This window comes from Pituophis catenifer, unplaced genomic scaffold (assembly GCF_029215685.1).
Source record: "Pituophis catenifer annectens isolate HBS135680 unplaced genomic scaffold, rPitCat1.0.hap2 SCAF_3, whole genome shotgun sequence".
NCBI classification, from domain to species: Eukaryota; Metazoa; Chordata; class Lepidosauria; order Squamata; family Colubridae; genus Pituophis; species Pituophis catenifer.
This window is the reverse complement of record NW_027256883.1, coordinates 72,549,532-72,563,570: the sequence shown is the minus strand read 5'-3', so window position 1 is coordinate 72,563,570 and position 14,039 is coordinate 72,549,532. Positions and strand designations below refer to the sequence as shown.

General features: G+C 40.8%; 1 protein-coding gene across 1 annotated transcript; it reads right to left on the bottom strand.

The window, feature by feature from the left end:
• Nucleotides 1-3,976: 3,976 nt before the first annotated feature.
• FAM217A (family with sequence similarity 217 member A) lies at nt 3,977-13,653 on the bottom strand. The gene is made up of 7 exons (XM_070942535.1): nt 13,487-13,653; nt 11,298-11,406; nt 9,227-9,290; nt 9,110-9,135; nt 6,496-6,564; nt 6,299-6,378; nt 3,977-4,808 (listed from the first exon to the last, which is right to left on the bottom strand). The coding sequence occupies exons 1-7, from the start codon at nt 13,651-13,653 to the stop codon at nt 3,977-3,979; spliced, it is 1,347 nt and encodes a 448-aa protein (XP_070798636.1).
• Nucleotides 13,654-14,039: the final 386 nt, after the last annotated feature.

The window sequence follows — 14,039 nt, the reverse complement described above, 5'->3', positions numbered from 1 at the left end:
TGCTAAAATAAACCTCTCCCTGAAAATAAGTCCTCCCCAAAAATATTTAAACACAGCTGGAAATCAGGTAAGACTGCAAGAAGAGCCCCGTCTTGCTGCACACACCCCAAAATAATAAGACTTCCCCGAAAATAAGGCCAAGTGCTTATTTTGGGGTTCAAAAAAATACAAGACGGTCTTATTTTTGGGGAAACACGGTATTTAAAATTAACAAAAGACCCGGCTCAATCATTTATTTTTCCTTGTATAGAAATGATTACTACTGCCTTCCACGAAAATGTAGTTCAGTAAATTCTGCAGAAATCGCACATGAACTCATATAGCAACTGTTTAGAATGACACGACAGGTTTTCAACCCAGTCATTGTAGCACCTCCATCATGATTTGGCAACCGGCTTGCAGTAAAATAGTTGCAGGGTCCCAGGATCACATGATCACCATTTGTAATCTTCCCTGCCAGCTTTCCACAAGCAAAAGTGGAAGCCAGCACAGAAGGTTGCAAGTTGCTTTTGCCAACTTTTCTCCCAAGGGGACCTGCTATGGATTATTTATTTATTTATTTATTTATTTATTTATTTATTTATTTATTTATTTTATTTTATTTTATTTCTATACCGCCTTTCTCCCGTAGGACTCAAGGCGGTGTACAGTCAAGAAAAATATACACACACAAACATCATAAAATTGCTAATTAAAATTATTACTTAGTTTGGTCAATCAAATAAAACCCAGAATTAGATAACATTTAAAAAATCATTCACATGTTCATATGTTTAGCCCCGCCTGTTGGAACATCAGGGTCTTGAGGGCACGGCGGAAAGCACGGAGATCAGGGATATTCCGTATCTCCGGGGGCGGTTCATTCCAAAGGGTTGGAGCCCCCACAGAGAAGGCCCTCCCCCTGGGAGTTGCCAGTCGACATAATTTGACTGACGGTACCCTGAGTAGTCCCTCCCTGTGAGAACGAACTGGTCAGTGGGAGGCTATTGGTGGCAAAAGACGGTCTCATAGGTACCCAGGTCCTAAGCCATGGAGCGCTTTAAAGGTGATAACTAACACCTTGAATCGCACCCGGAAGACCACTGGGAGCCAGTGCAGCTCGCGTAGGAGAGGTGTTACATGGGCGTAACGAGCTGCGCCCATAATCACCCGCGCGGCTACGTTCTGGACCAGTTGGAGCCTCCGGGTGCTTTTCAAGGGGAGCCCCATGTAGAGAGCATTACAGTAGTCCATACGGGAGGTAACTAGGGCATGAGTGACCGTGCGCAAGGCGTCCCGATCCAGAAAGGGACGCAACTGGTGGATCAGGCGAACCTGATAAAAGGCACCCCTGGCCACCGCTGTCAAATGATCTTCTAAAGATAACCGTGAATCCAGGAGGACACCCAAGTTGCGGGCCCTCTCTGTGGGGAGCAAGATCTCATCCCCTATTGTCAGTGATGGTACTAGCTGACTATACCGGGACGCCGGAAGCCACAGCCACTCGGTCTTGGAGGGGTTGAGTCTGAGCTTGTTTCTCCCCATCCAGATCCGCACGGCCTCCAGGCAACGGGACATCATAGCAAGGGCATCATTGGGGTGGTCTGGGGTGGAGATGTATAGCTGTGTGTCATCAGCATACTGAACACTCACCCCAAAACCACGGATGATCTCGCATAGCGGTTTTACATAAATGTTGAACAGAAGGGGTGAGAGGACTGACCCTTGCGGCACCCCATAAATAAGTGCCTCGAGGTTGACCTCTGCCCCCCTGCCAACACAAACTGCGAACGGTCAGAGAGGAAGGAGGAGAACCACCGAAGCATAGTGCCCCCTATTCCTAACCCCTCCAGCCGGTGCAGTAAGATACCATGGTCGATGGTATCAAAAGCCGCTGAGAGATCTAATAGGACCAGGATAGAGGAGCAACCTCTGTCCCGAGCCCTCCAGGGATCATCCACCAATGCGACCAATGCCGTTTCCGTGCTGTATCGTGACCTGAAGCCCAAATGGAACAGATCCAGATAGACAACTTCATCCAGGTATCGGGGTAGTTGTCGCGCCACCACACTCTCAACAACCTTCGCAACAAAGCGAAGATTGGAGACTGGACGATAATTTGATAATATAGCCGGGTCCAGGGAAGGCTTCTTGAGGAGGGGCTTCACAACCGCCTCTTTCAAGGCGGCGGGAAAGACACCCTCACTCAGAGAAGCATTTATAATCCCCTGGAGCCAGCCTCGTGTAACCACCCGGGAGGCCAGTACCAACCAGGAGGGACACGGGTCCAATAAACGTGTGGCAGCGTTAAGCTTGCCCAGAATCCTGTCCACGTCCTCAAGAGCCACAGAGTCAAACTCTTCCCAGATAACGCTCTCAAGACCTGCCCCCATCTCCTCCCCTGGATCTACCCAATCGGAGTCCAGGCCTTCCCGAATCTGAGCGACTTTATCATGCAGGAATTGTACAAAATCCTCAGCTCGACCCTTTAAGGGATCTTCCCGTATCCCCACCTGAAGTAGGGAGCGGGTCACCCTAAACAGTGCAGCTGGGCGGTTCTCTGCAGATGCAATAAGAGCGGAGAAGTAGCTAGACTTCTTAGTAGCTAGATCCCAGGGGTTTTGTACTCCGTAACGGGGGTTTCCAACTTTAGCAACTTTAAATCTGGAGGACTTAAATCTGGAGACTTCCCACAGCTGCCTGGGGAATTCTGGGAGTTGAAGTCCTCCAGGCTTAAAAGTTGCCAAGGTTGGAGACTCCTGCAACACTAACCAACACCTGCTGTAGCCTGTCCACAGCCTTTAATCCGTCTGTGCCTCAGCGCTGAGTCAAGGCACCCCCATAACACCCGTTCCATCTTCTTACCCACCTGCCCATGACATTCCCTGTAGCATCTGCACTCCTCCAGCACTTCTTGCCTGGAATTCCCATCTCTTCCTGCTTAACAAACAATGCAGTTCTGAGGTTACAACCGCAGCCACAACTACTGCTGGGATTGCCACCCGAGCAATGCAGTCACACAAGGTTGCCCTTTACAGCTATGTTGCAAGCAACGGCGATTCTGGTCCTAGTTGAAATAGCCATATTGTATGGCTGCATGGAGTGCTCGACTTAGGATCACAATTGAGCCCAAAATTTCTGTTGCTAAGTGAGACATTTGTTAAGTGAGTTTTGCCCCTATTTTGACCTTTCTTACCATGTTGGTAAGAGAATCATTGCAGTTGATTAGTTAGTAACCTGATCATTAAGTGAATCTGGCTTCCCCACTGACTTTGCTTGTTAGAAGGTCACAAAAGGGGGATCACATGACCTTGGGACACAGCAACGGTCATAAATATGAACCAGTTGCTAAGCATCTGAATTTTGATCATGAGATCATTGGGATGCTGCAAAGTTTTAACTGAAAAATGGTCGTAAGTCACTTCTTTCAGTGCCGTTGTAACTTCACTAAACAAACTCTTGTTGAGCATTTGCAGGTGCTTTTTAAGCATTCCTGGGTTCTCTCTGCACTCAAAGGCAGATTCAGGGTCATTTAAGAGTCATACAGATATAAGCACTACTGAGACTGAATAATTTTAAGAGTTAATATACTGGTTGTAAAATACTTTTCCTCAAATATAGCAATTTTCTACTCTTCAACTTAATGTTTATTCTCTGAAACAGAATGAGGCGATCACTAAGCTGCAATATACACCTTTCAGATGGGCTGTGATTCTAGATTCATAGAGTAGTCCAACACAGTAATATCCATGAAAGCTTTGCCTCTAACAATGTCTATCATTTTATCCGTGCAAACAATTTCATGCCAATTTAAGCTCATCAAAGAACATAATCTTATGGAAGAAACAAGCAACTAAATCTTATTGCTACAAAAATGTTTCTGTTCCATATCCTCATTCCTACTCATCTATCATCATCCTGCATTTGCCGCAAGTTCCCTCAAAAAGATTTTTTTCCCCCCTTAGAATCCTGATGCACTTAAATTATGGCATGATGCTTATGAGGACTTTGAAGATGAACGTATAGAGGTTGCAGAATTTTTGTGACCGTGACACTGTTGACAAGTGCATTTTATAACGTCTCTTTCTGGCCTAAACAGGCAACACAAGCAATCAAGTGGCCTTGGCTGTTTCGATTGGTGTAACTCTTTTGTAGAAATCGAACGATTGCTAGCAGCCGAAACTGCAGAAACAGCCTCTCTTCTCTTTTCTCTTAAGATAGTTAAGTGCTGTAACCTTTCCATTTCTACAAGACGCGAGACAATTTTATCAAGTGAGTCATTAAGTGGTGGATTTATAGATGATTTCCAACTGTCGGACTTGGATAAGGACAATTTTTTTAAATCTAAATTATTATAGGGTGAAGGAAGAAAATCAGGGTATGGAAACTTGTCATTTTCAAGCAAAGAGAGAGCATCTTCCTGGTCCAAGAAAGGGTCTGTCTTTATGTTAACATTTAGATTTTTGAAATATTTCAGCAAAGCTATATTTCTTTTCTCACTCTCAGTCACTTCCTTTTCTTCTACTAAATGCTTGTTTTCTGCGTTAACATTTCTTTTTTTCCATTTCCATTTACTTGCTGAATGTATGTCATCACTGCTACTATCCGTAGCAAGGTAAGAATCTGAAGTGGTAACTTCATTGGTCTTTTTGAGAGAGTCTCCGTCATCTTTTCTGCAGTTTTTTTCTAATGCAGTCTTCTTAGTTTCTGGATAAGAAACAGGGTGATATCTCTTCGTAAAAAAATGTACTGGCGGATTAGTAGTGGCTAAATTTATAAGACCGTCACTGGAGCCAGATCCCAATTCTGCATCAGGTTTATTGAAGTCTCTGAAGAGAAAATGAAAAGAAGCTGAAATTGTGCTTGCACGCTGTCCTCTTTATGAAAAGGCATCACAAAATCTGTATGAAAAACTAGTTGCCCCTGAAGTGCCACATAGAATACTCTGAAATAAGAGTTTACACTTATTTATTATTTTTTTCCCAGAAGGGGCAAGAATCAAGCACACAAGTGACTGAAAATATATGGCACCTCATCTACTTTATCACAGCTCACAAATCAGAAGAATTCTCAGATGATAGGGCAGGATGTTGCTCCCAGTCAACACAACAGACAACAGACACCATCATGACTTGACAAATCTGAATGACTCTTATCAGCAAAATGTTATGCTCACCTGTAAGAACATCCAGGTCGGACAGCAACTGGTTTTTCATTTTTTAAAAAATAAGGTCATTGGCCTCTAAAGAGCATTGCAGGATGACAACCTAACATCTTTTCTACTGCTTCAACTCTCGCATGTCACCAGGATAAAGGGAATTGCTGCAAGCTTGCCTAGAAATTTCTTAAGGGCCCACAAGAAACCAGCTAGGTACAGAAAGCACCTGGGCTGCATCATCTTAATTAGGCTATATGTACTGTGGAGAACTTGGGTAGCTAGTTTCATCTGGATTAGAAAGTGATCTGCCCTCCACGAAAGATATATATAAATGTTCCTCATATTCGACTTACTACACACCTGCTCCAAAGCAAAAGTGATTATGTGAATAGTCACCAATGGAGACCCTGAACTCCCAAATTCTGCTTAAACACCCCAAGAGCATGGTAATTTAAATTGCTCAACATACGGACTTTTAAGATTGCTATTAATTATTAACAATTGCTATTAATAACGTGTTTCTCAGAAAATAAAACCTGGTCTTTTTTTTTGCTTCCAAATGAGGCATTAGGTTTTATTTTGGGGGGATGTCTTTTCCACTGAGTGACCCCATGGCAGCAGCACCGACAGCCCCGTCCAGCATGAGCTGGTGTGACTGCTGCTGGCCCACTTCTGCAGGCACTTGCCACTTGCACGTGGTGCCCCCCGGCCTCCGTTTTGCCATCAGAGGCCTTTGGAAAGGCCTCAGCAGCCAAGAAACGAGCTCCAGAATGATGTGTGTGGCACCACACCCCCGGCCTATTTCACTGTCAGAGGCCTTTGGAAGGGCCTTTGCACCTGGTTGCATGAGGTGGGGCGAGGTGCATAGATAAAAATCAAGCTAGTGCGGGGATGGGGTGGAGAGGTGGAGCTGCCCTATATGCCCCGCACCCGCTTACCTTAGGACAGTTGCAGTCAGGCCTCCCACGCCCCGCCTCGCTGGCCAACTTGGGCCGCTTGCACAGATCGCCCCCAGCCTTCATTTTGCAATCAGAGGGCCTCAGGAAAGGTCTCTGCAGCCAAGAAATGAGCTCCAGATTGACGCATGTGGCGCCCCCTGCCTGTGTTTCACCATCAGAGGCCTTTACAAAGCCCAGTCACCCGGACAATATTTTTTTTTACCTGCTGACAGAAGTATTGCCTTGATTAGGTAGATGGCTCCAGGAATGGAATTGCCCTTGTTTGTTGCTATTGGAATTCAGCTGAAAAATGTAAAATGGTTTAAACAAAAGTACAATTGGTATGCAACTTGGAAAAATTGTTGAAATTTAAGCATAAGTAATTTGTATTATGGAAAGTGTTTTGCAAACGTATACTACCTGTGTTGTCCTAGAATTTTTTGACGTGTTAAGAGTTGTCAACTGTTCAATTGCAGCTTTATAGTGGTCCTATAAAAGAACAGAGTCACTGTAATATTTATTAAACAAAACATGCATTATAAAATTCAGTGACTATTTTGAGCTATGTGTTTTATTTCAAGCCTATACCCAATTCCACATGTTGGGCTGAGAAATTCCACAGATGTGCAACTCATATTTAAATATTGTACAATTACTTGAAAGAAAAATCAAGGCTTCCCAACATTATTTACCTTTAAAGTCCAGTGAGAAGAAACTAACGATGTTTTTCTGTCTCATTTTCCCTTAGGGTAATTTGAGATAATCCAAGATAGTTTTCCTTTTAAGAAAATACAGTATATCTTTTTTCAAATGATTTTTTGTGATTCCAGAATTCAATAAAATAATCTGTCTGGAAAGACTTAAGGCAAATGATAGACAAATGGAGACACACATAAGAATTAAAGAGGAAGTATGAATGTCTAGAGATCTCATCCCACTTCCTCTCTAACAGTTTTTCAGAAGGGGATAAAGACCTTCTGTTTAAGAGGACTTTTGGCAATTAATCCTATTTTTTTAAATCATTATTTTAAGATTTTAGTTATTCAATTGCTTTTTCTCTGCTGTTTTATTTTATAATTATTTTAATTTTAATTGATTTCATTTATGTTGTGGGTTTCTGGAAATCTCTAAAGAAGGGGGTCAACTTTGACAGAGCCTGGGTTATACGGGCTGAATGGATATGGATCACAGTTGACAACACAGCAATGTTTATGGGCGGGAGACATGATATAAATAGAGGTGGGACAAGGATATTCCATTTGTTCTCCCAGTTTTGGGTGAAAGATTTTCAAACATTCCTTTAAAAAAAAAAGCCATATTAAACCTATTTTTAAGGCTTATACTAGTTGTATTCTGTCTTGAATCAGAATAGCATGAAATTACCATCAATTTTCAACACTGGTAGTAAGCGAAAGCTCCGATGGCTACAAAATGGGCTTCGGCCTAGTATTAAGGTTTCAAGTTCCCCACGTCTCCTATATTTAAGGTAAAGATGAATAAATAAAATATTCCTTTGTTTGTTTGTTTGATCAATCTGCACAGCTGCCCATCTCAACAAGTGACCCAGGAGATGAACAATATTACAATAGGTTAAAAACAATTCCAACTACGAATACAAGAACTAAAATATACAGAAGCCAAGGAAGGTATCACAATCAACAGGAGACAGGTCCCTTCAAACACTCAGGACTCCAAGCCTAGGCCCAGAACCAGATCTTTTCAGCCTTATGAAAGGCCAGCAGGGTCAGGGCCCTCCAAAAATTAGGTCTAAGAAAAATACTCAGTGAAAAGTCCTAAGTATTCATTGGGTGGAATTCAGAGACAAGTTTAATGATGGTTAAAGCTGTGCTATATTTCAATAAAAGAAAGTATAAATGAAGAAACAAGAAAAGATTTGTGTGGGTTCAGCATAACAATTGTTGCTGAAATTGTTGGACTTACATGCAAACTACAATGAATGCCTATTTACTGTTGAAACAGTTTAACATAATCTTACTACCAATACTAAAGTAATTCTATCTCTAAAACAGAAGGTTCCAACCACAGAATGTTTTGATTTATATGATTCCTTGCCAGCTGGCTAGAAATTATGATGAAAATAAGCTTGAGTCTTTAATCTTCCCTTTGCTTTAATTTCCAAACAGGATTGGGAGGAGGGGCACACAAAGGCTTAAAATATATTAAACTCTTAAGTGTCTACTGTCTGTCTCCATCCTCACCCTATCTCTTTGGAATTTTCCAGACTTTAAAACAGTTTTAAAAAGACTTTAAAATATCCTCCTTACAATCTTTTTGGACATTTGCCTTCTGGCAGAAGATACAGAACAATTAAAACTCGGATCACACATCTTCTGAATAGTTTTTATCCCAGAGCTATAATTGCACTCAACAATGAACTAAAGGGCCACCATCAGTGAGCTGATGGACAGCATTACTTGGTCTGTTGTGTAGATGTTAAGGGGGGGGGGGGTTGGGGGGGGGAATTTTGGTGGGTGGAGGTTTATCTGGGGATTGTCATGTGTGTTGGGCTTCGTCTCTGGGTATTATGTGAATTTCGTTGTATGGGTATACTGAGTATATACGTACAATGACAATAAACTTTATATATATATGGAATTTAAAAAAAAAAATATTTATTTTTTTAATTTTGATTTATATGCCGCCCTTCTCCGGAGACTCAGGGCGGCTTACAATGCATTTTCCAGACGTTAAAACAGTTGGGCTCAAAAAGACAAAAGGGGCAATAAAATATGAGATTCACTGAAAGGGAGAATTAACATATGGCTCTTGGGATCCAATAAGAGGAAGCAGGCCTCAGAACAAACATGCATGGGACTACAATATTGTGGATAACTAAAAGTCTAATGCATTTTGTGGATGGATTGGAAAATCAAGATTTAAATGGTTTAGAGAATACGGAAGTCAACTCATACCAGAATAATATATGCAATACTTCCTTTGAAATAAAAATGATGTCAGTTTAGCATAGGTTGCTATAACATTATTAATGGAGTTTAATAATTTTTGCCCTTACCTTGTAAAATGTGCTTGTAGGAGTACCTGCAAAAGAGCAAAAGTTACCTTTATTTATATAAATTGTTTTTTAATTTCTTAACATAAAGAATATCTGTGCTTCCTGTGGCAAGCTTACCTTCTGGTGAATGAAATTTCTTTTCAGCAGAACAGTCAGTTTCCAGACTATAGACATACGATTCCTGTAATTAAACTCAAGTTTAGTTTTCTTAACTGCATATAAATGAACCATACATTTTTACTTGTATTATTTTGGTAATAATTTTATTACCGTATGCCATCCAGAGTTATCCTTGAGTTTATTATTCTTATAAATTAAACATTGCTACACTAGCTATGATGCAGTCTGAAAAGCATTAAACAATCAATTTGAGGCCGCATTTTAGGAAAGTAAAATAACTACATTATTTTAGAACGTGAAGCTAACCCTTCCTAATTATATCATCTTAAGTTTCCCTCAAATTGAGTTTGACTCACTATGCAGACAAGTCCTTTGGGTGGGGCAAGAATATGGAAATGGTTCACTATGGCCTTATTCTGGATTTTCTTTATTTTTTGATTTCCCAGTCTAATTATATATAGGTGATTCTCTAAATGGGAGAGATCAAGTATGTGATAATACAGGTGCAAATAATCAAAAGTCACATGAAATACAGCATATAAATGAATTTGACTTATTCTTAGGAATTTGATTTACTCTTACAAAATACTTTTTTAATCTTCATTTATTTTTCTTATTTATAACTTCTTTTGCTACAAAATAATCAACATATGACACATGTACCTCTGAAAAAAAAAGTTTTCTTTAAAAACAATGCCCAAACCTTCAAAATTTAACCAATGTACTTGGTTGTATTCAGCATAGTATTACAGTGACTGCACTACAGTTGTGACTACTTTTGTTCAATTGTGATTGATATTAATACAGTGGTCCCCACCTTTTGCAGCTTGATGGCCTGCCAGAGAGGGTGAGAGGGGAACTGGCCTGGGTGAGTGGTAGTGCATAGTTCGACTTACACAAGTTAGTTCAACTTGTGCTCACCCCTTGTGCGGTCTGGTTGTGAATAAGCCACGGCCCAGTAGTGGGCCGCTGCCCAGGGGTTGGGGACCCCTGTATTAGTATGTATCAAAATAGCAGGCTTCATTGTTTATTCAATATTTGACTGGTCTTTCTTTGCCTAATGTTCTGACTTGAGATGTGAGTATATTTTGCTTCTTCAAAAATGATAATGAAGTACATTTATAAGGCCATACAGCACTTTGAATACAGCTTTAGGAAAGATGCTCCAGCAGATTTAGCAGTACAGGTGTAGCATTTGCCTGCAAGTATTTAAAGCAGCCACATCTTTTCCTGGGAATCATATGGCAGTTCTGGTGGGTAGATGCATGGTCCAAAGAAAAGGTACAATCGCTTTGAGGGCTTGCAGATAGCAGGTGATATGTTCCTGCTCCCATGTGCTCTGAAATATCTTTCTATAGCTATAATTATATGTGTTAAGGATATTCTTGGCTCATAACCGATGTTGTGGGTTATTGAGCAAAGTACCCTTTGAGTAAACGCCTGAAAAGCAACTGGGAGTGGTTGTGAACAATCACAGTTAACATACAAACACACTGAGTTGTTGTAGTCTTTTACTTTTAGAAAAAAGTAAAGCAAAGTCCAAAAATAATCCAAGTCATACACAGATAAGACGAGAGTTAAAAGATCAATCCAGGGATATTTCAAGTACAAAGTCTTCTTACCAGTTGTAGTCATACACAATAAAACAGTTCTTCTTGAGTTTCAAAACAGGAACAAGTTCAATATCAAAACATTCAATAAATAGTAGAAAACAACATGAAGCTATGATCAAACAGTGATCATGCAGAGATCAGGTAGAGAGTTACAGCAAATAAGCAAGTAAAATGGTGTAGTATCCACACAAGCCATGATCCTGACTTCCCTTAAGTACATTGGCTACAGAGTTTAGCCAATCAGGATACAGGATGATGCAATACCGTCTTAAAACAATATACCTTTCTGACTGCAAACATACATTGTTGGTTTATATATTACCTGACCAACTAGTTAGACAAATAACCATTTCCTAACAATATGACAAACCATCCATTTATTATTAAACAGCAGATATGGTATAGAATGAGTTCGGCATACAAGAATAGATTCATTTAATAAGAGATTGATGTACCTGATGAGAGAAGTTGCTGATTGGCAGAGTTGTCCCATAAATACCAGGAATGGCTTCTTTTTTTTCCTTCAAATTGGCAAATTTGTCAACCTGGCTTTTTTCACCCAGCCTGTATGTATATGAGAATTATGAGAGACACAAAAATATGCACATCAGGATGAACAAGTAATGAAAATAATAATAGATTTGTTAATATAGGACAGTGCCAAATTATATTTTACCAGGTTTTGCATGCAAAGTTAAATTTAAAAAGCCCTCCGGAGTAGTGAGAGGATGTAGAGAAATTATGGTCAGGAATGACAGGTTGCAAAGCAACAGTAAGAGCAGTTGTTAAAGTAAGATCAGAGGACAGAAAAGGTAAAATTGAAGGTTTTGGGTTTTTCCCCCTAAAACAAAATATTCCTTACTTTAGCCCTCTGAAACATAAATCGCATTTATTCAGGAACCACACAAAACTGGGTTTCAGCACGGCATAGGAGAAAGTCAGGTTTCAAGAAGTAAAAGGGCATTTCTAAAGGATTATCAGTCTGGAAGTTATTTTGGAAAGAAAAAGAAGCATAACTCTAAGTGTTTGTTCTTAAAGGCAATAGTGTATTTAGGCGGTGTGACGCTGTAAGAAACTTAAATGAAGCAAACAAATCATAATCTTAAAAATGATTCCAAAATAATGGGAGGATACATGCTGTCCAAAATAGAACATTTGATAACTGTTTTCCATATAATACAAATAGTCACCTTGGACATTATAGTAAGAAATCAATGAACACTTGATTGAAAGTGTATTAAAGGATCGGGAAAATTGTAACCCTGCAACAAAATGACTTCTGCAAAGATAGGCCTCCTCCCGAAACTACTGAAAATAGATAGTATATTTTCTTAGGAATGAATTGGGAATAAAGGACAAGATATTGTATGTATGGTAGACAGTAAATTAGATGTGATAAAAGTACAAACCCTACTTGATTTTCTTGGCTGCCTGAAAGGGTGAGAAAAAGATTACTGAATTTAGGAATGAATTAATTCAGAAAATTAGACTGCAGTGGTCATACTGACCGGAAGAGGCAGAGCTAGAAAAGAAAGGACAATATGGCATGATAAATACCAGGATAATAAACCAGCAGCCCCAGATGTTTGGGATTATAATCCTTTAATATTTGTATGCTTGTTGGAAATGAGACTAGCTATACTTCTAAGTATGCAGAAAGCATTAGGTTACCTATCAGGTGGAAAGGTAAACCTTTAATTTTATAATATTTCTGTGACTATTTTTAAAACACAAATTATGAAATAGCAGTAGATTAGGATTAAATATACTTTCTCACCAAAATACTTTTTACATTCTCATTTATGTTTGACTGTATACCTGCATTTTTAAATATTTTACATGCATGCCACATGTAAAAACCTGAAAGTGGGCAGTATAGCGTGAGGAGCTGAGATTAAACCTGTTCCTCCTTACACCTGTGGTTGACTGTGCAATGTTTGAAGCAAGTGGTCCTTAGACCCACAATGACAATGAAATGTCAGTTGTGTCAAAGCAGTAGCTGAACTCTCCTTTCAAGCCAGAGCATTGTCAATTCCCACAGGTTGCCCTCTTCCAAGCCAGAGTTGCTAGCAGGGTTTCCTAAAAAAACCCCAAGATTTCATGCTCAGATAAACCTGGATTCTACACCCATACACACAAAAGATAATTAAAAAATCACCATACAGTTTAAACTAACTTATTTTTACCTATTTAATCATGCTCAAATAAACCCAGACACGGAACAAAAAAACTCAAGATAACAAAAAAAAACCCACATTTTTTTTTGTTACCTGGGTTTTTATTAAATTTTTACCTATTTAATCAGCTTTGACACTCAAACAAACCCAGATTCGACAGGAAAAAAACCTCCCTAAATAATAAAAACACAATAACTCAGGTTTAAATATCATACTACTATATCACTAATATAATACTACCTAATAATATCATGTGATGTATAGAAAAACATTAAATTTGAAAATGTAAAAAATAAATAAATCTAGAGACCTAGGGAGAGGCGAGCGCCAAGCCAAGGGCGGCCCGACTTGGCCATGAGGCAGGCAGGAGCACCTCTCTTTGGGGAGTGCGGATCGCTCGAAGGGCGATTTTTTTGGGGTGGGGGGTGTCGGGGATTCCCACCCTGCCTTCCGCCTGCGTTCCCTACCCTGGGAAGTTTGTGAAACTTCGCTGCGTTTCTTTCTTAGGAGGAGAAGCAGAGCGTCCACTCGCTGGGTACATGCTGGGGCAGGACGCGGCGGAGCGGAATTTGGGTTTAGCGCCTTGCGCCTCCGCCTCGGCCTTCAGGGTGCGTGGCGGGCCGCTACTCGCCATGGGAATAACCCAGTCCCCGTCGCAGCCTTGCCAGGACCCTCGGGGTTTGTCAAGGGCGAGGCGTCGGTCTCTTTTCTTTCCCCTGGCGTCGCTTTTCCCCGCGCCCACTCGGGTCCTTTCTGGCCGCCCGCTCCCTTCCTAATCCTGATGGGGCGCATCCAGTTGGCCTCTCGGGAGGAAAGAGCAACGGGAAAAGGTAGACTCTCGGGCCCAGGCAGCTCTGCCCTGGTGATGTGAAATGCTCCCTTCGCCTGGTTAGCTGGGTCATAATGAAGGCAAGTGGAGTGGTGGTCCCTGACGCGGTGTGGGGATTGTGCGGTGGAGAGATATAATCCATTGCGAGGTCTTTATAGGCGCCTTCAGCTCGGGGGAGCCTGTTTGCATTT